This window comes from Sylvia atricapilla, chromosome 14 (genome assembly GCF_009819655.1).
Source record: "Sylvia atricapilla isolate bSylAtr1 chromosome 14, bSylAtr1.pri, whole genome shotgun sequence".
Taxonomy (NCBI): Eukaryota; Metazoa; Chordata; class Aves; order Passeriformes; family Sylviidae; genus Sylvia; species Sylvia atricapilla.
The window spans coordinates 16,022,710-16,049,223 of record NC_089153.1 but is presented as its reverse complement, the minus strand read 5'-3'; the positions used below and the strand labels follow the sequence as shown (position 1 = coordinate 16,049,223).

At 46.5% G+C, this 26,514-nt stretch overlaps 1 protein-coding gene across 1 annotated transcript in view; it reads left to right on the top strand.

Moving 5' to 3' along the window:
* Window positions 1-24,611, top strand: part of LOC136367599 (neuronal vesicle trafficking-associated protein 2-like) — a 30,076-nt gene extending 5,465 nt beyond the window's left edge. The window contains exons 3-5 of the mRNA XM_066329364.1: window positions 7,297-7,416; window positions 22,134-22,244; window positions 24,342-24,611. Coding sequence (XP_066185461.1) covers window positions 7,297-7,416; window positions 22,134-22,244; window positions 24,342-24,533 — 423 coding nt within the window. The 3' untranslated portion in view covers window positions 24,534-24,611. The remainder of the gene's footprint in view (window positions 1-7,296; window positions 7,417-22,133; window positions 22,245-24,341) is intronic.
* The last annotated feature ends 1,903 nt before the right edge of the window (window positions 24,612-26,514 follow it).

Here is a 26,514-nt window from a genome sequence, read left to right as displayed (position 1 = left end):
CGTGGGGCTGCTTTTTGGGAGCTGCTGCTCGTGCTGGGGCTGGAGGCAGCTCAGCATTCCCGGCTGAGCATTCCTGGGCAGCCGCGGGAGCTCTGCCGGGGACAGGCGGCTGCTGCTCCTCTGCTGGTGAGGCTGGGATGGAGCAAATGGCAAAAGGAGGGATGGAGCAAATGGCAAAAGGAGGGATGGGGCAGGGATAGGGATGAGGCAGGGGGAGGGAGGAGGAGGATGCAAAGGGAAAGAAAACATGGATAAAACAAAGGAAGGGGATAACAAATAAAAATAAACAGGCTGTCTTGCCTTTCCCCCATCCTTTCCTTTCTCCGCTTGGGATACTCTGCCTCATCCCTCCACGAATAGCAAAGTCTGAGCCTTCTTCTCATCCCCCTCCTACACTGTGCAAATTCCTTTGTCCTCCGGGTGTATATTAGAACTGAACACAACCCCTGCTCATTAGGCTCATTAGGCTGTAATAAATCTTTTCATAGCAGCGTTTGAGGAGCCTCCTTGATGCTGTTTGCACCTTTTGGACAGCCCCGCTCAGGTCCTTGGCAGTTCCTGCTCCTGTTTGGATGTCCCTCTGTGCTGGCCTTCCTCTCACACACCAACTCCTCCACTAGAGCTGTTCACAGGGTGCTCACAGGGACCTGGAGCAGCTTCCAGCAGCCTCCCATCATCCAGAGAATGAGCTGCTGCAGCAGAGCTTCACTCTGAACATCCCAGGATTTGTGTAGCCCGGGCACAAATCTCCCTCCTTAACTGCTCTGCCGTCAGTGCCTGAATTAGGGGCTTTAAAGCTGCCTGGGTTTGTGAGCTCCATTACCTCTCTTAAGCCCAGCTATGTCTGCACTGCAATTCCTGGAGCTGCATCCTGCAGAAACAGCAGGAACGGACTCAGGGAATGGGTGCTGGGCTGTGGAGGCTTTGGCTGAGCCTGTTCTTTTTTTCTACCGTGAAATCCCACTGCTGGGGGTGGCAGTGATTTCAGCAAGGCTGACAACTGAACCCCACATACCAGTTCCTTACTGGGCTGGAAAGGAGAACGGGGCAGGAGTCTTGGCTGCTGTAAATCAGGACGCTGAAGGGAAATCAGTTCATTCACCCTGGCCAATTTGTGATTGATTCTTTTGTCTGCTTTGCTAAACCCTCTCATGGATGAAGCTACTGAAATCAATTTTTCTCACCCCACCTCCTGTGGGTTCCTGGTGGTTGTGGGCACCCAGGGGTTGGCAGGGAGGCTTGGCTGAATAGATTCCAGGCCCCTTTTGTTCCTGGGGCTGTGCCTTGCCCTTCTCAGCTGCTTTCAGCTCCCAGTGCAGCCTTTGCATTCTGTGCTGCCTTTCACTGGTGATGCCAGGGCTGATTACATTTGCTGTCTTTGTCCTTTTGCCATGTTCCTTATGCCTGGAATATCCTCCTGGCACTGAGTCAGGAGACTACTTTTTTCCTACCTCCCTCTGTGAAACTCATTTCCAGCACAACACCCATTAGATGAGCTGATACAGGGTAAAAAAATAGTACAGCACTGACCCTGGCTTTCTCCAGGGGCTACAGATTTGATCCTAGGCAGATTTAAAAAAAAAAAAAAAACAAACAAAAAAAAAACCCAAAAAAACCCAAACAAACAACAAACCTGATATTTTTACTTTGCTGCTTGATATTTCAGGCACTTTATATATTCAAATAATGACTAGGATGCCGTTACCTCCATCCCAAATGCCAATTTTCATCCCAGCCTTTGGGAAGTCTGCCTGCTGAGATGTGTCCATCCTGTAGATTTGGAAGCAGAGCTGCCATTCCTGTAGGATGGGAGATAGCTGTAACCATTTGGGGAAGCTTTAAAGACCTGATTCTCTAAAATCTGGGAATTTGCAGCATGAGGATTGCCAGGTAATTTGAGATTTGTGCACTTTATCCTGTTTCTGGCAGTAGCCAGGGCAACAGTCAGGAGGAGGTACAGGAGATGCTGCATGGAGCTGCTCATGCCTATAAATGTTTCATCCTAAGCCTGCAAGGCCAGAGATTGTTTTAAGCCCTCAGACATGATTTCCCCATCTCTTCTCCTCTATTCTTTTAATGCTAGACTATTTTAACTTCAGCTGCTGTTGGCAAAGTGCACATCTCATTGGCTCCTTGGAGCTGGCTCTGTGTGAGGATTTAGCTGGAGAATTGTGTGTGCAGGTGGAGGATTCTGGCCATTGCTTGGCTTGGAGCACACGAGGAGGGGAGAACCTGCCCCAGTCCCAGCAGGTTCAGTGCCAGCTTTAGCCTGGGGACACCTTTTGCTGTCACCTGTGCCCTGCTGCACCCTGAGGTCCTGCTGAGCTGATGCTTTGGTGGGTAACAAAGGAAACCACGACATTGGTGCCAGTGAGAAGTTGGTATTTTCCCTTCTGTTTCTGCGGGGAATGGAGAAAGGTGTGGAAAGGAAGGAAGCTGAGTCTCATTTTCATTTAAAAGGCAGCCTGACTAATCCGCCTGGAAACGGGTGGGGGTTTTACAACCATTTTGTGGGACTACAAAGTCCGGCTTTGAACTTGGAGGGAACCTTTCTCCTTGGTAGCAGCGACACATTTTGTTTATCACTTCTGTCAATCTGGCAGCCACTCCGACTGAGAGACTCTTCATTATTAATAATCCCAGGAAGTAGTATTTTAAATTTTTATGGTCTGCGCTTTGCAGCACCTGAACCACAATATATTACATGCACCGTGGCAGTGGAGTGGGAATTACAGCAGGGCTGCATGTCCTTTTCCAAATGAATAATTTAAAGTTTTCACAATGCCAGTTATGTTAAATATTATTACTCATTTCTTCAGGGAAAACCATAGAGCTCAAACGCAAATATAAAGTGGCAATAAATGATGTTACATTTAGCCAGTTGGAGACAAGGCTCAGAATTCATATCAGTTCATTTTCTGAAACACTTACTTCATCCCTTTGCTGGAAAATCCTTTTCAAGGTTCCGTGCTTAATGGGATATTTTTCAATTTGTCACATTTCACATCTACTCTGCTCCTTCCTCCTCACAGCAAATGCTTTTAATATAGCCCACTTGGTTAGAAGCTTGCTTTCTTTTCCCTTTCAGCAGCCCAAATCCCTGGATTTCCCAGCAGCCTCCCACTGTTTACCTTCTCAAGGTTGTCGATGATGGATTTCCTGCTGGTGTAGGCAGACTCTCATCTGTTGTTTCTCACCTCAGCACACCTATAATTTTCCAAAGCATCGCTACAGAGAGGGTGCATGGTCCTGCATCCATTAGAGCTGAGGAAAGATTTCCTATTGATCCCAGCCGTGGCACTGGCATTAAGCCTGGAATAATAAGAGCATTTCTGTTTGGGGCTCAATAAATGTATTAGCAAACAGCATCATTAGAAACATCTTGTGTGGAGCAGAGTGATGGATGTGGCTCGTGGTCCTCTTGTGCTGGGCTTTCACAATTTCCTCGGGCCATTCCCTGCAGGCTGCTCTGAGCTCTTCAGAAGTGTCTGAGGGACTGCAGTGAGCATCCAGAAGATCCAAGGAAGAGAACAGAGTGTCAAAACCTTTCCAAACATGGGATGTTACTGCATCTGCTGACCTGGGATGGCTGAGGGGGACAATTCTGCAGAGAGCTGCCATTTTCCATAAGTTGTCTGACTGCCTTCCCACCCTGATATCCTTTGCTAGTCCCTAACCCCAAAAATGTGGTGTTTATATGGAGAATCTGCTGGAGCTGCCATTCTCTCTCATTGATGAAAGTCTGAGAAAACATTGCCTTGTAAGCAGTGAACCAAGTGGTGGGAACTCCTGACTCAGCCACCAAGTGGGACTCAGCACATCGTTAAGATTCCTTTTTTGTCTTTTTTTCCCCTACTTTTCCATGAGTACTATGGGATGCTGGGGTCCTGCTGTGTGCAGAGCCCCTGAGCACTTGATGAAGAATTCCCCAGGATCCCCAAGTGTCCGTGCTGGAGCTGGCTGTGGGAAGGAGCCTGAAGCCAGCTCCGATGGGCCAAAGCCTTTAAATGCACACTTAACTTGAAATATCCGGCTCGTCCCCTGATGTTAGCAGGACTACTTGCATTAAGGAAAAGCTTAAGTGCTTTGCTGAATCGGTGGTTAATTAGCTCAAATTCTAAACAAGCCTGGTTAAGGAGGAAGCTGTGAGAACTTCAGTGTGGGTTCCTGTAAGTAGATGTGACTTTTTTGCTGGTCCACGGAAGCCCTTTTCCCTCCTCTCATGTTCTCACAACCACTCTGCAAACCCCATCTAGGAAGTTTCAAAGAACGAAGAGCTTTATTTTGGATGTAAAATGAAGAAAGTCCCGGGTAATTTATTGATGTCTCCTTTACCACACATGCAATGGACAGCTCCCTTCCCTCAGCTTCAAGGCGCTGTATCTCTGGGAAACGGTGTGGAAACTTGAGGAACAGACCACAGGAGCAAGATAATCTGCAGGGAGATTCCCTGAGCTAAATCCATGTGGAAGTTCCCCGTTAGAGCAACTCTTTTCCAACATCCCCGAGGAGAGAAGGCGGAGATGGAACTGGAGCCTCCCCAGGACCCCAGTTTCCTTTTCCCTGTTTCCAACCCACAATTCCCAAGCCAGCTCCGCTGCAGAACACCCAAGGAGAGGGGTCGGGGCTCGTTCTGTTGCTGTGGGCTGTAGCACACGGCGGCAGCTCTCCCAGGAAAGCTGTCGTGGTGTGAGATGGATGTTCCTTGTTTGCACGGGAACAGTGGGATCTGGGCTGCCTGCGACTGCTCGGGGGCAGCGGCTGATAAACGAGCGCTGATCATCGCCCCGACTGCCGAGTCAGGAGGCTTTTATTACTGCGTGTTCAACAGCAATTTGGGTGGAATTTCTGGAAGACTTCACCGCCAGGAATATTTTTTATTTTTTTTTTTCTTCTCTCTGATAAAATGGAAAAAGGAGGTGAAAAAGGAGTGATGGCAGGGAACGGGGGAAGGCAAATCTTTCCCACCCAACTCAAATCAGAAAAGCTGGAATATGAAAACAGAAAAAGCAAAAGAAAAAGGCTAAAAATGAAGAAAGATTTCTTTAGAAGATTGATTGTTCCTTTTCTAAATTTGCACTTTTAACTCTGCAAGAGTGAGATCCATGCTTAGGCTGATTTATTTTGCCTGTGGGGGACTGAGCAAGAAGGAGCTCTGTTCTTCTCAGTGTACACCCCATGCCCTCAGCAAAATTGCATTTTTATCATTGCTGCCACCATACTGAATGGTCCCCCCGACTGCAGGTTTTCAGTTTTCTGTTTGACCTTTGTCATTTGATTTCTGTGCTCTCCTCTAAAAAAGGAGACTTCGCTGCCTGCCCTTTCTTCTGCTGAGTAATTCCAGCGGGTGTCTGACAAAGACACTTCTGGAGAGCAGGTTTTTAACTTCTGCCATGCTAAAAGCCCTTTAGCAAAGGTGCTCCTTCTCTCTTCTACCAAAGTTTTTTAATACCTGAGCAAAACGCTGCCCAGGGTGACTCTGTGCACACTTTCACTGCTGGCACAGACAGAAAACTGTGTTTCAAATACCTTCTGATGTGGCTGGGGCCTGAACTTGCTTGTTTATTCCCAGATGTGACAGAATTGCTGCTGGACCTGAATCTGGTGATTGATGAAGGGAAGGGCTGTGGGGTTAATTTTCAGACTCTGTATCCCTACAAGACTGCATGATTCAAACTTTCATGCTCGTTGGTGCAATGGAACAGTTAAAAAAATAACCATAACCAAATTGGTGTTGATGATGAAGAAAATTAAATTATAGCTAGAAACAAGGGAAGTTTTTAATTTGATTTTTTTTTCTTATATTCTTTCTCCATGGTGTTTCATTAAGACGCAACGTTACAGTTTGTGGAAAACCTCTCACATAAATTTTAAAAAATTGTCTGCAGCTAAGATTGATACCAAGCAGGAAGCATGAATTTGGGAGAATTGGATATTGTCTGAAAACAGAAAGAGCCATTTCCAAACACTGGCTGGCAGGTGCTGCTGGCTGATGCTCTGTAATTTACTGTACTGGCATTACAAAAGGCCAGGGAGAAGACTGAAGGCTGGCCAGCTGCATGAGGCTGGGTGCATTTGCCTCCTTCTGAGGGGGAAAATGAGTTTATTGCTTGTTTGGAGCTCAGAGCAGACCTGTGCCACTTTGTCTTGGCTGCAGAGAGAGCTTTGCTTAATTTTGCCCACAGTGTGTTGGACAGGATGGGGAAAATGGGGTTTGATTCAACAAATGGGGTTCAGAGCAGGGTCAGGATTCACCCCAAACCTGCCCAGTTTCTCCTCGTGGATCATTTCTCATTTTCTGTGTTGTGTCATCACTAATCCTGAGCTCCCAACCCTCATAGAAATGGACTTGAGTGGCTTTTTGTCCCTTCTTCTCGCCAAGTATTAATATTGCAAATGCTCCTGTAATAAATACTATTGAGAGGGATTCGCTGGAGGGTGTAAATATTCATCAGCCTTTAATGATTTGCATTTGAATCCAGAAAATTGGCTTATGACTCCTCACTGCTTTTCTCTGGCTCTGATTTCCACATGCATTAAATGCAGGAGGATTAAATACCTGGGGTTCTCTTTGGTCCAAAGCAGACTTTGCTGTCTTCATTTGGAAATAAGTCCTTGATTAGCTGAGAACTCAACCCTGTGCATCACTTAATCTGTTCCAATCCTTCGCCACGGTTTTGTTTCTAACGAAGAGCTTTAGGATCACTCTTGTCACTCTCATCTGCAGCAGCCTCCACTCCTGGAGTTTTTCATTTCCACCAGGCTGCAGCTCAAAATGAGGAGCCAGAAAGTGCAAGGGTCTTCTGCACCTCATTTTATAAGATTAGTAGGACCTGGATTAATCAGACACAGATCTTAGGGGAAAAGCCAAAGTGATAATACAAGATAAATATTAATAATCTGGAGCCTGAATGAACTGAGATACCAAATTGCCTAAATTTAAACTGGCTTCAGCAGAACTTGTTTGGACAGAGCTTTTAATTAGTGAGGCTTTTCTCTGGCTTGGGCTGTTCTCCTGCCTGTTGAGCATGATATAAAAATTAAATACTCCTAAACAAAAGTGGGTGTCAAACATTTTGCTGTCAGCTATTTTAAGGCTCAGTGTGATAAGCTCACTGTCCTAGTTCTGTGTATCTGCTGATTTATCTGCCTCTCTTATTCCTGAGGGGGTGAGGGGTTTGTGTTCATTTATGATGCTTGTGTAGGTCCAGGGGATGGTTTCTATAGAAAAGCTTTGATAACAACCCAAAAATCTCTGCTGTGGGCAGAAGCCTGAAAACTGTTGTTATCTTCCAGGTAATTGTGAAAACAAGAACAGAATATCAGCCTGACCAGAAGAACAAAGGAAAACTCAGAGTGCCCAAAATTGCTGAATTCACAGTCAGTTTCACTGATGGGGTAACAGAAAGACTAAAGGTAAGAAATGGTTGTTCTGCTGCCTTCTGATGCAAATGCCACTCATTTTAAAATAACTGAATCAAAGTGACAGGAAAGACATAACAAATTTAACACTCCACTCATCACCAGGGTCAAAGAGAGGTTTATCTGCATGAGTGTAAAGGGTTTTTTTTAGGACAGGCATGAAAATACCTTCTTAGCTACAACTCAAGTAGAAAATGCTTTTCTTTCCCAAGAAAAGGATAAAAATACATTCCAGCTCAAACTGAAAATAAACCAAGTTTGACTCTTTTTTCTTCTCAAACACTGGTGTTAAAAATGAAATTAAAAATCCCAGTGAAGACTGATTAAAACATTTTGTTTAGCCTTTTAAAATTCCTTTTGTCTCATAGCCAGACAGCCCTTTTCATATTTAAAATACTTTGTTATAATTATTATATTACTACAGATTAAAAACTATTTCAAAATGCACAGGGAAAAAAAAAGCATTAGAGAAGTATCCAAGCATATCCTGTCCTGTGAGCAGTTTTGCTTCACAGGAATTGGAATTTTCTGATGGAAAATGTTTCCTTGGGAAATTTTCAACAGGCTCTACTCAAACATGGAAAGAAACTCATGAATTATTGAGTGCAGTCGGTTCCTGTTGACTGCAGCACATTAGAATGGCTCAGTTCCTCCTAAAATTAGACTCCAAATGTGTAGCTGCCAGTTTTTCCTCCCTTTTCACTGGGAAGACCTGGTGCTTTTTCTAAACCACAGAGCATGGCAGTGATAGAAATGTGAGATCTGATTGCTCATTTTCAAAGTCAGAGGGAATAGCAATCATTTTGAGGAGAAAACAGAGAAAGTGGGCAGTGCCTGGTGACATTCCTGCTCCTTCCAAAGCATAATTTATTCTTAAAACTTGTGGGAATAAATGTTTATGGTTCTTGGGTTTGATTTTGGGTGAGGTTTTTTTTTTTCAGTTTGATCTAAAATTTCTTACCTGCTGTTGATATTTACTGAATTCTTCCCTGAGCTTATTGTGTGTAGCAGCTCTTAACCACCAGTGGTAACTGTCTATTGTACCAGAGTAAAGTGAATTAACCACGGTTAGATCCCGGTGTTGGAAACCAGAGCAGACATTTCCGGTGTCACACACAAATCAGAGCCCATGTGCCTGAGAACCAGCAATAAATTCCGAGTCTCCTGGACTGATGGCTTTAACCCGCAGTAAATGGCCTTGTTGGTGTTGTAAATGCTGCTGCCTCAGTGAGTATTTAACACTCAGCCCTGGAGGGTGTGAAAGGCAGAGTAAAACCACGGAAAGATCTGGCTTTCTTATTTGAAAAAAGAACATCTCCTTACACAGCCAGTTAATATATAGCTCGTGGATAAATCCTGTTTTATCTGCTCCTTCTGCTGAGTATCTCGTTTTTCCTATTCAAATTCCCGACTTGCTGTTGCATTCAAATTCTCCTTTCGTGCATTTTTCCCTCTTCCCATCCTGCTGTTGGTGCAGTTTTCCCCTCACTCTCGCAGCTCCAGCTGGGAGCCCTGGCAGAGGTGGGAGCTGGGCCCCTTCCTACAGAGCCTGGCAGCATCACAGTTTCATTTTTGAGCTCTTTCCTTTCCCTAAAATCCAGATGATTTTCATTCTCTACTCTTCAATGTCAACTTATTCACCAGGCAGCCTCTGCTCTAATACTGGATAAAGCTCTAAGCCTCTCTCTGCCTGCTTTTCATAAGGCTTCCATGTATCCCATTACATTTGTAGGATTATTCCCTGACAAAATGAGCCGAGATAATAGCTAATATTTATTACCTTTTGTACTTTTTATTGCACCACATTTTTGTCCCAGTGCGTATTTTGAGTGAAGTTATTAAAAACCCTGCCCTCTGGTTCTAAGCTGCCCTATTATCTGGTACTGATGAAATCATCTTACATTTGGGTTTTTGTTGTAAGAGGAAATCACAGTAAATACTTAACTTTTATGATCTCAGTTTGGCTACATTTTTAAAAGCTTGAAAAAAAGATGGCTGTAACTGTGATCATCATATCCTCTTTTGCTTTTTGGAGGGTGGAAAACCCCTCCAAGATCACTGAATCCAAGCTGTGACCAGTCCCCACCTTGTCCCCAGCCCAGAGCCACCTCCAGCCCTTCCTGGGACACTCCAGGGATGGGGATCCAAACCTCCCCGGGCAGTTCCCATTCCTGAGCGCCCTTTCCATGGAGAAATTCCTGCTGCTGTCCCCCCTGAGCCTCCCCTGGCCCAGCCTGAGGCCATTTCCTCCTGTCCTGGGGCTGCTGCCTGGGGAAAGAGGCTGAGATTCTGTGATTTTGTCCTACAGAAGACCAGGATATCTGGAAAAAAATTGGAGGCCACATGAACCTGCCAGCCAAATCCACAGATGTCCTTTCTCTTGCCTTTTGGGTATCTTTTATTGAAGAAACTAATGAATTATTAGACAACTTTCTCACATGAACAAGCCCAAGCCAGAATTTAAGCTTATGCTTGCATATTTCTCATCCATCCAGAATAGCCCAGATCTGAGCTCTTTTAATTATCATAAAGAAGAGACTGTCCCTAGGCAACGGTTCTTATTTCACACCAGCTCTTCCAGGAACCTGAGATAGCTGCTGCCTCTTGTCACATCCCCTAATAGATGAGATTATGATTCTCTCCAGCTCAGCACACCGTGTCCTGGAGGTTTGACCAATTAGGCTGATTCTTCAGCTGCATGACTCAGCCCGTGCATCCTTCATAAAAACTGTTTAAATACTTGTGTGTAGATGGGTTACAAGAAATTGATGTTAAAACAAGCTTATGGCTGAGCCATCCGTACAGAAAAGAAAATTCTTTGCTCATTTTACTCCTCCACAGAGGAGCAAAGAGAACATTTTTCTAAGCTGACAGGTGGTGATTTATAGACCTTGCCTTCTCCAGACTGCTTCTACCTTTGGAGTGTGTTCCTCTAGGAAGTTTTTGAGCTGCAGAGATCTTGTTTTGCTGAGGTTTCCCAGGCTGAGGGGGAAGGGGGGCTGCTCTTTGCCTTTCGTTTGCAGTGGTTTGAAGGGAGCTCCTGTTCCTGGGCTTGGCCATCCTGTCACAGCACTGATGGGCCTTAGAGAGGGTTTGTAAACGTGTCTGTGATTCCTCTGTGGGGTGACAGCTCTAACCCTCTGCCTCTGAGGCTTCCTGCTCCTTCTCACCAGTGACAGCCCATCTTACAGCTCTTAAGAACAATCTCATATGTGAGGAATCATTCTGTCCTTATTTCTGTCAGTCCTGAAAACAGAGTGAATCCCTTTTGCTTTTTAAGCAGATTCCCCACCAAATGAAGCCTTGTGGGGAGAGAACAGGAGAACAGGGTTTCCAGTGACTCCTTTTCTCCTCCAACCCCAGTCCAGACAGCACAGAAATCACCCAGCAGCATTGATTTATTTAGATGGCACCAGAAAAGGTGCTGGAGTGGCCTTTCTGTGTAGGCTTACAGAGCATTGGGTGGACACCTGGAACTGCTGGCCCCTTACTGGTTTTACACAAACTGGTCTCTCTCTAACACCAGTCTGAGCTGTTTCTCACCACTGCCATTAATTATTAATTATTTTCAGGGACTATTAATTGTTTTCAGGAAGGTAATGATTTATTGACTATTAGCTGGGCAGTAGTTATCTGCCATAATTACCTGACTTCTTAGGTCTTCCACAGTTCTTTCCTTCTCATGGAACTTTAAAAAGTTTATATTTTCAGAGTTGGAATAATTAAAGTCAGTACTTGTCATTAACAGAATAAGTTGGGAGTGGGTGTACGGGGGAGAAATCGAGATATTAAAGATGTTTTCTGCAAGCAATTTATCTACCTGGAGAAATCATCTGCAAGTATTGATGAAGACTGAGAACTTCATTCTTCTTGCTGCAGTTTGGCAAGATGCATTTTCGAGTCACTGGCTGTGTCATCTGTCCCTGCTGAGTGTGCAGTGACAATTATTCCTTATCACTAGATCATCCCTCTCCTCCCTCCACGCTGAAACTGCTCTGACACACACAGATCCAGGGACCAGTGATGTAATTATTGCCCACACTTTTCATCAGGTCCTTAAAATGTAGTGGAACCCATTCAAATGTTTCTGTTGTTGAAATGCTCCTGCTGGAAGGATTGTTTTCCTCCGACTTAATTCAGAACAAAGTCGCTTTGTCCCCAGCCACACCCTACAAAACACCGTGATGCAAGAATTGTTCGGTGATCAAACCCAAGCCAATATCCGAAACGTTTGGCTCTTAATTAAGATTGTTCTGGGCCAGGGAATAATTTCCTGTCGGTAACAGCTTTGCTAAATAGAAGATGCTGCCCTGATTTCCCCACTGGAAGGGATTTGAGCCATCAAATCCCCAGGAAATCCACACTTTGCTGCACACACGGAGCCCCAAATGTGCCATTTCTGCTCCCCCTTCCCAAACTTCCCACCCCTGCCAACTCCTCCTGGGATGTTCTGCTTCCACCTGTAGGCTGCTGCTTTATGCTGATAGTTCTTCCTGCAAAGAAATCCCAGAAAAAACCGGCTAGGGCTTGCCGTTGTACCCATTCATAGGTAAATACATTTGAAAGTCTCCTTGAATCGTCGAGTTCCCACGGGGCAGGAGTAACTCCTGGTGAAAGGACTGCTCTGCTTTTTAAAAATCCTCTCCGCACCGGCGTCCCCATGGCAACTGCCACATCCCATCGCTTATCGGAGCCGCCGCTGGAGGATCCCATTACCCCGGTAATGGCAGCGCTGCTCCGGGGCTGTACTCGGGGACTTCTCCCTCTGCCGGGAATTGCTGCCGGCGCTCTGATGCTGTTTTCAGGATCCGGGAGAACAAGGGACAAAGCGGAGGAAAAGCAGAATTGTGCCTGGCAGGCGCAGGGGAGGAGGGAGTGGCACCAGCAGATGGGCTGGAACTGGGGTTTTCTCTTGAACCTTGTACTCAGAGAGGGCTTGGAGAGCTGGCATTAGGAAAAGGTTGATTTCAGTCCTCAGGGACTGATTTGGAGAAATATTTCCTCCCTTTTGGAGTTCCCAGCTGTCACCAGACAATCTCCTTTCCTTTTGGATGCAGTGGGCAAGTTCCTGCAGGGTGTCTCACTGAGACACATCTAAGTGTCCTCCAGACTGAACGATTTGAGTGTGGAGCCAAAGCTGCCTCTTTGGAGGCTGAATATTTTCCAGTGCAATGCAGAAGGTGACAGATTCTCCTTTCCCATAAAAACACCCTGCCCAGCCCTGCCTGGCCTTGATGCAAACTCACACCTGGGTGGCTTCAGGCTCCCACTCGTGGTGTGCATGCAGGCAGGTGAGAAATGGTGCTGCTCATCTCTCTGCCTGAGCTCCGAAATCCTTCTTCTGAGAGTTTCTGGGAAGAGGACAGGTCACATCTGTCCCAGTGGCTCTCCCAGGCTGCACGAGGCAGATTGATGGAGCCGTTTGTGATCATCAGTGACAATCAGGAGCTGTGAGGATGAACTGAGTGGGGATTTGTGGCTCAGCTGCCAGGGAACAGATCTGTCTGATCACAGCCCCAGGTTTTGCTATCAACCCTGCAAAGGTTTCCTCTGTCTGGGCAGGACTCTGGGGGTTTTGTAAGAAGTCCCAGCTAATTCCTTATTTTTTTTGTACAGGCAAGGGCCCAAAAATGTCATGTCCATGTTTAAAACACACAAGAAAAATCTATTTTGATTTCACCAGAATGCTCTTTACTGGCTTAGGGACCACCTAACAAAGCAAAGAAAAGAACATCAATTTTTTTTTTTTTTTTTTTTTTTTTTTTTAATGAGAAATGGACCATTCCTTACATTCTTGTTTTATGTTAGTTTTACACACATAGATACTCTTTTACAAAGTCATGAAAAGCCTCCCCACTCTATTTTATTTTTGCCCTTTGTGAGCACTAACAGAGTAATCAGCTGAAGGGATTTGTTCAGTTTGGTTTGTTTTTTTTGGTTTTTTTTTGACTGATTTTTGGAGAGAAGAAGAAAATGAATTGTTATGCAGAAAATCTCTAAAGGTGGAAGTCACAGAGAATATTCACATGCCTAAATTTTCGTGGGGTACACCTGCTGAAAGTTCATTCTTCAAACCAAGATATACTGAAGGAAAAAAAGATTTACAGAGTAGAAACCTCAACTGATCCTTGGCTTTGGAGCAAAATGCTTGACAATATTTCCATAAGCCACCACATGGAGATACCCCTGGTGTTAATTACAGGCTGTAATTGCAGTTCCCATTGGGCCTGGAGGATTTCTCACACTGCATCTCTGTCTCTAACCCCACTCTGCACTTACCTCTGCCACCCCACAAGAAATCTGTCAGCATTTGAGGTGAAATGAAAGATATTTAATGCTGGTGTGGCCACTGTAGCCAGAGACTGAGCAGGATGGAGGAGCAGGAAAGAACTTTCAGCTGAGTGAAAGCAAAGTTTCTTGCCTGTTGGGAAGTGCATTGAGTCTTATAGCCAGACCACTGAATGCTGAAAAAAAAAATAATAATCAAGGAAGTGCAAAGCTTCACTCACACAATTTTCTCTGTGCAATGTTTCACTCTCTCTAAAGCAGCACAGGCTGTGATTGAATGTTAAGCAGAGCTGAGCTGCCTCTTGTTGGTACTTGCAGATGTATTAAAGCCTGTTGGGTCGGATCCACAGCTAATGGAACTGGCCTCGTGCCTTTGGAGGCAGCATAATCACCTCGATTTTTCCTTTCTGTTGTTTGCTTTTAAAAGAGTGGCTCTTGTAAGTCATTTGCAGCAATAAAGCTTCATCTTTTTAATTCAAAATGGAAAGGCTTTTAATTCATAAGTTACCCAGGGGACACTTTGCTCACCAAGCCCTCACTTTGTTCTCCTATAAAGCACCCATATAACAAGTTTTTAAGGAGAAATGGGTGTTCTGGACCATGAATGTAAAAATATTATTTCCTACTCATGATGGGAGACATGAATGCTGAAATATAGGTGAATTTGTTGCCCTTTCTTGAAGGAACAAACTTCCAAGTGATTTTTTTCTTCAGGCACAGGAGTGCACTGAACAGAGGTGTTTTAATTCATGCAAGCCTGACCTTTGGAAGAAGGTAATTTCTCATCTCAGCTTTTCCCTAGAGCCAACCTTGGCTGTGGCATGGTGCTGGTCTTTGGGTGGTTTTGCCTCAGAAGCCAAGATTTGGAGAATTTGGATATTTGCAGCTTTGGGTGGCCCTGGCTGGGGTTGTGTGAGTGGGGAGTGAGCTCTGGAGTTGGATTTGGAGGGATGTCAGGTGTCAGGAAAAGGCAGCAGCAGAGCAGAGGACACAACCTGCAGTTCCAGGCGTGTTGCCATGAGCTAATCCCTGAACCCATTCCTGCTCAGCGCTCCCAAACCTTTCCCTGCACCAAATCCAACATCAGCGAGGAGTGAGAGGGGACAATTTTGCATTCATGAGACTGTGCAGAGGTTGAGTCTTGGCAGGCAAAGGGCAGGCAAGGAGACAGTTTATTGATGACTTGATTCATCTTGTGTTCCTGTTAATGCATTTAAAAAGGGCCTGTGATGAGCTGAGGCATCCATTGCCATGTCCCACGTGGAGTGACCAGAGGAAATGTCACAGCCAAGGCTCTGCCAGGGCAGCAGGGAAGGGCTGCACGTCAGGAAGGCTTGGAGAGGATATTTCTGTCTGCTGCAGTCCCACTAATTGAAAAAACACCTCAAATGAGGGATCTGGAAGGAAGCCTCTTCCAGCATTGCTCAGCTCCTGAAATGGGCTGCCAGGTGTTCTCAGGATGGGGCTTTGGGAAGAAAAGCTCCTTCCTGAGCAGTTCTTGAGCTACCCTACTTTTTTAATTTGGGGAGTCTGCTCCATTTCTTTTGAGGGTAACAGACACAGAATCATTGAATCACCTGGGCTGGGAGGGACCTGAAAGATCACCTAGTTCCAGTGGAAAGGGACACTTGAAAAAAAAAAGAATATTCTTATAAGAGGAGAGGAAAAACACTTTTATAAACCTGCCTGGTCTGCCAAAATGGCCATGTATTTATTTGGTGTACCCAGAAACAGCATCACCCCATCTCAGCATCCCTGCCTGCTTGATGAAGGAATTTTTTAATGGCGTTAAATGGCAGAAAAGAGAAAGCAAATCCAACAGAGCTTTTTATTTACCTAAATGGAAATTCACTGATACTCATTGGTGAAGCAGCCTCATTTAAAATGGCATTTAGAACTTCCATAAGGAACGGGGGCTTGGAAACGGAGCCATGAATTTTCCATGCAAGGGGTTTGACTTGGCACAGGGAGATGTCACGCAGCCCACAGCTGGCACCAGACACTGTTAAAAAGATCTGAGGCTATTAGTGCCTAAACAGCCACTAGAAATTACATTACATGATGGAGACTGGCTAATATAATTGAGCCAGCTAGTTATTGTGTGCATAATTTAATTATTTGACAAATTGCTTAGAAACACGGTGTGCTCCTTCCACACTTGTGCTGCTCTCACAGCTTCAGGAGGTGCAGAGCAGAGGAATTGCTGGTGACTCTCCTGGAAAAGAGTTGTTTCTTTTTGTGATTTGCAAACTTGGAGAGGTTCCCTGGTGTTGTCACAGTGGGCTGGGGTGTGCAGAGATGGGAGAGCCCAGGGGGACGTGGCTGGAGGGGAAAATGGCTCAGAGACAGCCAGTGCTGTTCCTAGGGGAGTCTTCTGAGGCTTTGGGGTACTTGGATAAATGAGCCTCTCGACTCTGGGAGAGCTCTGGGCTTTGATTGCTGGGCTGAAAGGAACCCATGGAATAAAGGAGCAGAGAATCCCAGAATGGTTTGGCTTGGAAGGGACCTTAAACCCATCCAGTGCCACCCCCTGCCATGGGCAGGGACACCTTCCACTGTCCCAGGGTGCTCCAAGTTCCATCCAGCCTGGCCTTGGGCACTGCCAGGGATCCAGGGGCAGCCACAGGGCCTAATCACCCTCGCAGTAAATGTTTTTTTCCTAATATCCCATCTAACCCTACTATCTGCCAGTGTGAACCCACTCCCTCCTGTCCTGTCGCTCCAGGCTCTTGTAAAGTCTCTCTCCATCTTCCTTGAAGCTTCTTCAGGCCCTGCAAGGCCACAATTGTGTCACCCCAAAGCTTCTCCTGTCCAGGCTGGACAATCCCAGCTCTCCCAGCAGAGCTGCTCCATCCTCTGCTCACCCTGGAGCCTTCTCTGGGCTCTCTCCAGCAGCTCCAGGTCCTGCCTGTGCTGGGCCCGGGGCTGGGGCAGAATCCCAGCCCTTTTCCTGCCGCCCCCTGAGGATCAGCCCAGGAGCAAATGGGAGAAGTTTCTGGCCCCCAGGATGATCCCATCCTCATCTGTTCTTATGAAAACTGGGGCCAGATTGGTTTATGGTTATGCATTGTAAATTAAAAGAAAAAAAATCATCCACCCTAAAACTTCATTAAGAAAATACTAAGGAATATTTTCCCATAGCCCTAAAAACATAGAGACATGACTGAGGACATTTTCTTCTTACAAAGCATCTCCTAAACAATGCTTCTAAAGAATCTGGACATCATCTGGAATAAAGCTGTGCTGTAATAATAAAGAACAAATCCTACATCTTCTTGAGCAGTACCAAGCAAATCTGAAGACCCAATTGTGTCATTTTTTTTTGCAGTTAGCCTTTCAAAATTTCGGAGGCGAAGCTGTTGCCAGAAGATCAGCAAAATCAGCAACTTATTACAAAAATATTTCGAACAAGGGGGAGTGAAATGACATTTTTGAAGAAGTGCAGTCAGATCATTTTCACTGCCAGGGTAGATCAGGGTGTCTGGGTGCTGAGCAAGGCACCACAACAGTTCTTTGATGGAGTTTGATCAGTGGGGCAGCTCCTCCTGGGGTGTGTTTGGGGGGTTCCTCATCCCCTGTTTGATCCATCTCAGTGTCCTGGCAGCCTGTGCCTCCCTCCCTGCCAGCACACCGGAGTTTTCTCTCAATCACAACCTGGATTTGGGTGCTTTGCACTTGGATTCCATCCTGGAATACACAGAAACCACCAGGATAGCTGGATCCAGGAGCTCCTGATCCTTTAACTGTACCTCTCCCATGTGGAAATCTGATGGTGTCAATCTTCCATCTCATTATCAGCTGGAAGAAGTTATGGGATGAAGGTGAAAAAAAAAAAATTGCCCTCCTGAATTTTTCATTGTCAAGCAGAAATCCTTATAATGGAGTCAGGAGTGCATGGATGTATTTGGACGCCCTTAGATGATTTTGTGATTTTTTTTTCTGCAAGTTAACTGGGTTGTCAGGGATTGATGGGTTTCCAGGTGTAATGGAATTGCCATAAACTATAGGAAAAGCTTTGCTGCCTCTCCAAGCACGGCTCTTAAGCTCCTCTCTGAAATAACCTTGACAGAATATCTGCCAGTTTTGTTCATAACAAAATTCGCCTTGTTCTTTGCCTTTCTTCTTCTACAAAGAGAAAAATTAAAACCAAGAGAACTTCTTCAGCTGAATTGCCTATTAAAGGTCACAAAATTTCCCAATACCCAGCAACACTGAAGGTATCCTGTAGAACCAGACATGGCAGCAGCAGTGGAATCCTTTCCTGATAAAGTGGAATTTTGTGAAAAGGCTGAGAAGAGTGCAGGCACAAAAACAGGCACCAGAGGCTTCTGAGGTCTCTAATTCACATTACAGCTTCAGAAAGTAGGGAAATGGTGCAGAATTTTGTAGGGACTTTAATGATTTTGTATCGTTTTCTGTGATAAGGGATCTCTGCCTCTTCTCTGGGGCTGGCTGCTTTTCCTGTAAGCAGCAAGATTTGGTTGGCATCTTCTTGGCTCTGCTCCTGGTTTAAGTGTGTATAAGGTGGGAGAAAAGTGTCCACAGTCAAACAGTGATTTACCGAATCTAGAAATAAAATCAGGCCTGATATCTGAGAAGTGCCACCCACGCTGAAAGAGGGGAAGTTCAGGTTGGATGTTGGCAAGAGATTCTTCCTTCCGGGGGTGGTGGATCCCTGGCAGTGTCCAAGGCCAGGCTGGATGGAACTTGGAGCACCCTGGGACAGTGGAAGGTGTCCCTGCCCATGGAATGAGAGGATCTTTGAGGTCTCTTCCAAGCCAAACCACTCCATGATTCTATAGACTATGAATAAGGAATAAAACTAAAATCCTTGCAATGGAAAAAGCTGTTAAATGGATGCTCTGCTGTTTGGATGTGCCATTGTTCTCTGGTTGCCTTTTAAATTAGGCTTTGTACTGGAGTGAGAGAGGGGAAAAAGGGAATTTTTGATGAAAAAGGAGATCCTGGGCAGCTGATGAAATGAAAGAGGATGCTTCCAGAGGCTGCATGAAAGCCAGGTTAGCTGGAACACCACTGCAATTAGACATCCTCTGCCTGGCACAAAACCTGCTGGCACCTGATGTCCTGCTGCCTGATGAGGATGGATCCTTTTATTCATCTGTGCTGTGTAAAAATGCAAAAAAAAAAGTTCATTATCTCTGGGAAAAGGGGGGAACCACCCCCAGTGTGCTGCTATTGGTGGGAGCTTGCCATCATCCTTCATGGATGTTAAGGGCCTCTTCCCACATTTTTTGGAGGATGAGGGAAGAGTTTTTGCTGTGGTAATGATGTTCTCTGTTCCCTCTTCAGGGAACGTTTGGGAATCATGTGAGATTTTGAGGAGAGGGCAGGAAAATCCCCCCCCTTTTCTTTCGCCCACTCGAGCAGTCACACGTGACAGATTCATGCCTGCAGCACTTCTAGGTTTTATCTGCTCACTAAATTTTATTTCCCCTCTGTGAGTGTTTATATTGCTTAGAGATTGCCAAGGTTCGTGTTAATCATAAAAAAAAAAAAAAAAGTGGAGGTTTATTAGGTATTGCAGCTCTGTGATTCTTTGGTGTTTGAATGTTAATGAAGCTTTCCATGCTCTGGAATATTTGGAGAGGTGGATCTGAGCTCCTCCGTGGCAGAATATCCAGGGGTGGATTTTTCTTCCCTTTCCTTTGGGGTTGAACATCTTACATGACATTTCATCCGGAGCAGATTTCCCCCATTTATCAGCAGGTGTAATATTGTCACACCAATTCTGAGAGCACAGGAAAGGCAGGAGGGTGAAAATGGGCTCAGTTACACCCTGAGGGGAAGGGACAGCTCAGCACAGGGACCTGCTCCTGGGCCATCATCAGTTGGGTGGCAGCACTTGGCCAGAGCAGAGGGGAATTTGTCATTTTTAGGGACTCAGTGGGCAGACAGGAGGAAGGAACCCCTCAAATTGCAGTTCTAATGGTTCTTTCATAGGCTGTGCATGCACGTGGGATTTAGCAGAAGAGCCATGAATTGACATTTATTCTCACTCCAGACTGCTCAGTTCTTTCTTCTTCTGAAGGCTGAGTTTCAAGCAACGTTTCTTTTCTCATTGTACATTTAATTCGAGGCAGAGTAGCCAAACTGGAGAGCTGAGCACTTCTTATTTCTGAATTTCTAGCCAGGGCTGCCCCTCAGCACTGGCTGTGGTAGAACAAGATGTACACCTTGCTCTAGCCCCTTCAGATTAACCTCCAAGGACACTCGTGTCATTGTCATCATGGATTTAGTGCCTACACTGGAATTAGAGGAAGTACCAGGCTCCCCTTTGGAATGAGGAGGAGCTGATGGACGTGTTCTACTGACCTATCCTCAGGATTGTGGTGGTTCTTTACGGGGAGGGATCTGTTTTTCCCTACAGGTCTCCTGTAGGAAAAAGCAGAGCGTATTTAATCCAGGAAGTCTCTCCTTTTTTACTATTTCAAAGGGATTTTTTTTCATGTGTAATACAACTTCTTTTAGAGACACAAATCATGTCAAATTCCATTTACATCTGCCTTGAATCCAGCTGAGCCTTTATCACCATGGAAAGGGACAGACTCCCCCCGGTTGGGAACCCAAGGGCTGCTGTAAAACTGCTCTGAAATATTTCTATTCTAATTTTTCTTGGTCAGACTGGTGCAGTTCATAACACTGCACTCCTTTTGTGCCACAGATCCCTCTGCAGCTCTCCAGGACTCCCTGACAGTGTTCTGGATCCAGCAGTAAATGCTGCTGCCTCTCTTGCTGCCTTTGGCTTAATTGACCCATTTTGCAGCAGATGAGGCCCCAAGGAGAAGTTAATCCCAGCAGGAACATTAAAAGGCAGGTCAAGGCTTCAGTGAACTCTTTGTCCTTGGTAAAGCCTCTTAGCCCCAGTCTCACCTTTTTACCCTTTTTTCTAAAATATTCTGATTTAACAAGGAATTCAGGAATCTCTCCTGGCTAGATAAAGAGTCTCCATTGCTCTCTCTTCCCTGAGTTTTGGATGTGATGGATAAGATTTGATGCCAAGGATACAAATTTGCTTTCACCCTTTTGTCCTAACCAGCAGAACTGTAGCTCTGGATATTCCAGGAGTAATCCCAGTGTGCTGTGTAGGAACCCCTCAGCAGGCACTTCATCTTTCTGGGAGTTTGCTGGGAAATTCCTGCCCTGGCAGCAATTCCAGTGGCCCCTGGAGTCCCTGCAGGATAACAAATCCCACTGGTCCCAGGACTGAAGGGGAGAATCAGAGCAGATTTCAATGTAAATTATTAAGCAATTAATAATATTTACTGATCTGCTATTACTAATATTTCATAATATTTCTGGTGCAAAAATAAGATTACATCAATTAATTCTGAGCTAAAACCAGCCTGCTGTTTATTAGCTGCTGTTCTTGACAAGCCTGTCCCCTCTCCTCTAGGAATTCTCAGTGTTTTCTCACTTTCTGCCATCACCTCTCCTGCAAGTTAAATCTCCTGTAGATAGATAGGATGCATAGATCAGATCCTGCAAAATCCTGGTGCAGCCAGCTCTAAGTTAGACACTTGGAATCCAGAGCCATTTATGCTGCATTTGTGGAATTATGGGACCAAGGAAGCTTTGGGAAAGGGGAGGATGGGAGTGTTTTACATCTCCTTGCTCAGTCCTTGAGGACTAGAGAGCTCAGCAAAAATCAACACTCAGGGCCTCAGTCCAGACACTGAGCAGGGACAGAAAACTTGCTGTTGGATGAACTGTTCAGGAGGGAGCTGGAAAAGCTGGAGAGAAGGGAGCTCCAGCAAAGGCACAGACGTGTGCAGCAGAGTGTCCTGCTGGGCAGTGAGGAGAGGGGAATGTTTGCTCCCCAAAGGGGGAATTGTGGCTGGTACCTCCAGCCCCAGCATCTGCTCTTGGCCTTGCTGTGGGATTTTGTCAGTAGTCAGGGTGTTGTCCTTTTACAGCTTGGAGGAATAGAGAGGGATCCCCTTTCTCCTGCAGGGCACAACTGATCCTGGTGGAATTGCCCAGGAGGCACAAAAGGCTGTGAGCTACAAAGACCTCTCTGCTCCTGCCTCTGCTCCCAGAAAAATGGGATCTGCCATGGGCACTTTATCCACACCTCACTCCTGGAATGTGGGCTCTGGCTGCTGCTGGGCCAGAGCTGAGAGCGTGGCAACACAAAGGCTCCCAGAACACCAAATATACAGCAAAATCTACATTTGCCAAGGGTTAAACACAGGAATGTTGGAAGTCCGTGGGGGGATGGGGATGATGTGGGAATCCAGGATATTGGATCCAGCATTCAGTCAATTACCATGCTTAGTTAAGTACTGCACGGTGGAGTGAAGGCTGCAGTCTGTTAGAATGTCTGTTCCTATAAGTCATTTAATTATGAGGTTGCTCGTATGCCATTTTAACATATGTACAGTAACATTATCCCTCTTTTCTAGGTCACCATCCTCATAAGCCTGGCTCTTGCATTCCTTGCCTGCATAGTGTTCCTTGTGGTGTACAAAGCCTTCACTTACGACCACAGTTGCCCAGATGGATTTGTTTATAAGGTAAGGAACTTCAGAAGGATGAATTGCCCGAGCTAATGACAGGCTTTAATTGCCTGCATGGTTATAGCCCAGGCTGCTTTTTTTTCTTTTCTTTTCTTTTTTTTTTTTTTTTTGACCAGGCCAAACAGAACATTTGGCAGGAATGTGTGTTGAGATGGAAAAAAAAAAAAAAAAAGTGTTCTGGGAAATGTGGACGTGCATCTGACTCCATCAGCTACTGTTACAGTGTAATTGTTGGGATTAGCATTTGGTGAACACTACAGACAGATGTTCAGCAACAATCCCTCATATTTGTGAATGGATTTATTGCAGCTGGGATCCTGCATTTGCTTCCCACACTCCCGAGTAACTGATGTTTACTGGCACACATTGTAATGCAAAGCAAACTGCTGCAGTGCTGACACTCTGCCCTTTGTGAAAGAAATCCAAATTTGCCCAAGTAGTTCACTTGTAGGTGCTCCAGAGCCTTTATCAAGAACAAAATCATGTAACAATTGCTAAACCCCAGTGATTTTATATTGAATATTCATGGAACTGTTTGTCTGGTCTGCTGAGATTAAAAAAAATATATATTTTGCAAAATAATTAACTGACTTCTCACTGTGAATAAACTCATGAATTCACAGGAGTCTTGACCACAGAAGATCCTGTGTATCTTCTGAACCCCCAGAAGACTGGGGATGATATGTGAGCTGGAAAATAGAGTAAGATGTTGGTGCATTAATCATTGTGAATTATTCTCTTAGGTTATATAAAAAGGGAGAATTGGAATTATTCAGACTGGAAAAGAAAAAGCTTTGGGGTGACCTAATTGTGGCCTCCAGTACCTGAAGCTGGTACAAGAAAGATGGAGAGAGACTCTTTCCAAGGGCCTGGAGTGTCAGGACAAGGGGGAATGACTTCAAAGTGACAGAGAGAAGGTTTAGTTGGATATTGGGACAAAATCCTTCCCTGTCAGGGTGGTGAGGCCCTGGCACAGAGAAGCTGTGGCTGCCCCTGGATCCCTGGAAGTGTCCAAGGCCAGGCTGAGCAAGGCTTGGAGCAGCCTGGGATAGGAGAAGGTGTTCCTGGCCATGGCAGGGGTTGGAATGAGATGAGCCTTGAGGTCTGTTCACAGAGTCATGAATCCCAGAATCAAATCCAAACCTTGTGGTAAGATCTGACCCACTGGGCTGTGCCATCCCCAGCCGGGTGCTCATCCCACAGCTCAGGTAACCCTCTCAAACAGAGCAGCACAAAGCAGATTTGCTGCCTCTGCCTGTCCCCTGCCTGTGTGGGGATTAAATCTGCCCTGGGAGGTGCAGAGCTCTTGGCCAGCAGGTGAGCAGAGCTGTCAGCCCTGCCCCATCCTCACTGTCACCCCAGCCCCATCCTCACTGTCACCCCTGCCCCATCCTCAGTGTCACCCCTGCCCCATCCTCAGTGTCACCCCTGGCTCCATCCTCACTGTCACCCCTGGCTCCATCCTCAGTGTCACCCCTGCCCCATCCTCAGTGTCACCCCTGGCTCCATCCTCAGTGTCAGCCCTGCCCCATCCTCAGTGTCACCCCTGCCCCATCCTCAGTGTCACCCTGGCCCCATCCTCACTGTCACCCTGGCCCCATCCTCACTGTCACCCCTGCCCCATCCTCACTGTCAGCCCTGCCCCATCCTCAGTGTCAGCCCTGCCCCATCCTCAGTGTCACCCCGGCCCCATCCTCAGTGTCACCCCGGCCCCATCCTCACTGTCACCCCTGCCCCATCCTCACTGTCACCCCGGCCCCATCCTCAGTGTCACCCCTGCCCCATCCTCACTGTCAGCCCTGCCCCATCCTCAGTGTCACCCCTGCCCCATCCTCACTGTCAGCCCTGCCCCATCCTCAGTGTCACCCCGGCCCCATCCTCAGTGTCACCCCGGCCCCATCCTCACTCAGCCCCGCATCGCTGAGCCCTGCTGCCGTCGGGGTTGCCAATAGCAACAGGTTTGGAAGGCTGAGCCGGGCTCGGTGCATTCCCAGGACACCGAGAGGCAGCTGCAGCGATGTCAGTGCAAACAGGAGCCCCCTGAAAAAGCCGATAGCATCATCACTCTGCTTCTCTTGCTTTTCCCCCTCCCAGCACAAGCGCTGCATCCCCGCCTCGCTGGACGCCTACTACTCGGCACAGGATTCCAACTCCCGGGGCCGGTTCTACACCGTCATCAGCCACTACAGCATGGCCAAGCAGACCAGCTCCCGGGCCGTGTCCCCCTGGCTGCCCTCGGCCTCGGCCAGCCACGACAACAAGGCTGCCAAGACTGAAGGTCATTAAAGGGACGGAGCCGGGAGGGCGGCGGGGGGACAACACGGCGTTGCTGAGCCTCCCCTCGGGGCAGGAGTGAATCCAACCCACGTGTGCAGGATCAGCTTTCATGGGTATTTCTTTTCGTGCGTTGTTCTCGTTGATTTGTAACCGAGTCGAGCTCTTGTACAAAGGCATGTTTGATGTTGACTGTACCTTAACGATGTAAAAATATTTTTAAATCATTGCTTAACTATTTGTTAGAAAAATAAATTAAAAAACAAAAAAAGCGAGTTAGGCGAAGAGCCAGAGAGGATAAAAGCAGCAAAGAGAATCTCACCAAGTTTTGTCAGTGCTGGAAAGCTGTGACAGAGGCTCCACACGCAGTGAAGGAAGAGCTGGAATCCTTTCAAGAGGGGTAGAGAGAACCTGGTACAAAGACGTGGTGGTGCTGTTTGGTTTGCCAAAGGGGAGATATTTTGCTGTCAGATTGAATCCGGTGTCAGTGTTCATTCACTGACAGAGAAACACAAGCATCCCCTCCTTCCCCAGACAGGCCCACATGCAAACACAAACCCTGCACAGCGCCACAAGGAAATCCAGAAAGTTCCTGGTGTTCCTGATGAGCCACCAGAGTGCTGCTGGTCCTGGCCAGGCTCTGAGGCTGAAATCCAGGCTGCTGCTTGGGGATGGAGCAGGATATGAGGGCAGGCAGAGGCTGCTGTAGTGAAATCTTGGATAAACTTAGGAGCACAGGACTCAGAGCCAGGAGTTCAGGACTCTGCTTCTGGCATAGATTCCCTGCATGAGCTTTGGCCATCTCCATGAGGCTTCTTCCTTTGGGACCTCTCTCCTGAGGGTCACCAAAACTCAAAGAAATGCCGTTATGATCGGAAGAGCATCTCAAAAATGCTGCTAGTATTGAGCCTCTAACTTTTCAGCCCCCAATTTTCCCATGAAATGAGATGCTCCTGCTTCCCTCCTTCAGCTTCAGCTCTTTCAGCATTTCCTGTCATTCCAGGTCACTAGAGAGAGGTACAAATCAAATCTCTGCTTGCAAACCCAGGGCAGACCCCAAGCTTAATCCAGCCCTACCCAGAGTAACACATCCTCTCCCCACAAATGGCACTTGAGATTAGTGCAGGCTGGTGGGATTTAAAACAACCCCCAGGATTCTCTTTTTTCCAGTCTGCAAGAGCAGGGAGAGCTGAGCAGCAGGAGCAGAGTGCACAGGCAGGGCAAGGCTCACCTTGGCCTGAGCTGCTTTTTCAGATTTTTGGCTAGACTGGGATGGAAATTAGGAACTGACCCCTTCTACCCTCGCATTGGGCAGTTTTGTCCTCCATGTCAGAGACAGTGGGCAGTGTGTGAGGGCAGAACTCCTCAGTCCTGCAGGCATCATGAGAAATAACTGTATAGTGTAGCTAAAACTGTAGTGCCAAACGCCATCGTCTGACTCCCTCTCCTCCCTCCCCTTTCCACCTGTAAATTCATTTCTCACTCAAAATGTACAAACCACCCTCCTCCTCCACCGACAGCCCCAACTCCAGCAAAACCACTGAACAGTTTATAATTTTGTGGTGTATTTTTTGTCAGTAGGTAGCAGAGACTGAAGTATTTTTTGGTGTAATTCTTGAACTTTTCTGACGGGATTAAAATAAAGTTCGATGTGACTGAGCGTGGCTCCCGTGGGTTTTCTTGGCACCCCGTGCCCTGAGATGAGGGCTGGGATTTGTGTGGTGCTGCCAGGCAAAGGCTGCACCTTACACCAGCCCCAAGGTGACTCTGGATTTCAGGAGACATTTCCAGAGCTTCCCATTTTGCCCGGATTTTATTCCCTGTATTCTCACCCGTTTCCAACAGGAAAATTGCAATTAAACTGCAGCTCATCTCCTACTGTTTTACAGTGGAGCTCCATTCCCATGTTAAAGGGAATTCCTTCCAATGGACTTCCTGCCCCTTTTAAAACCAGTGGATTACAGGGACTTTTCCTGGCAGCAATGCCTCCCTT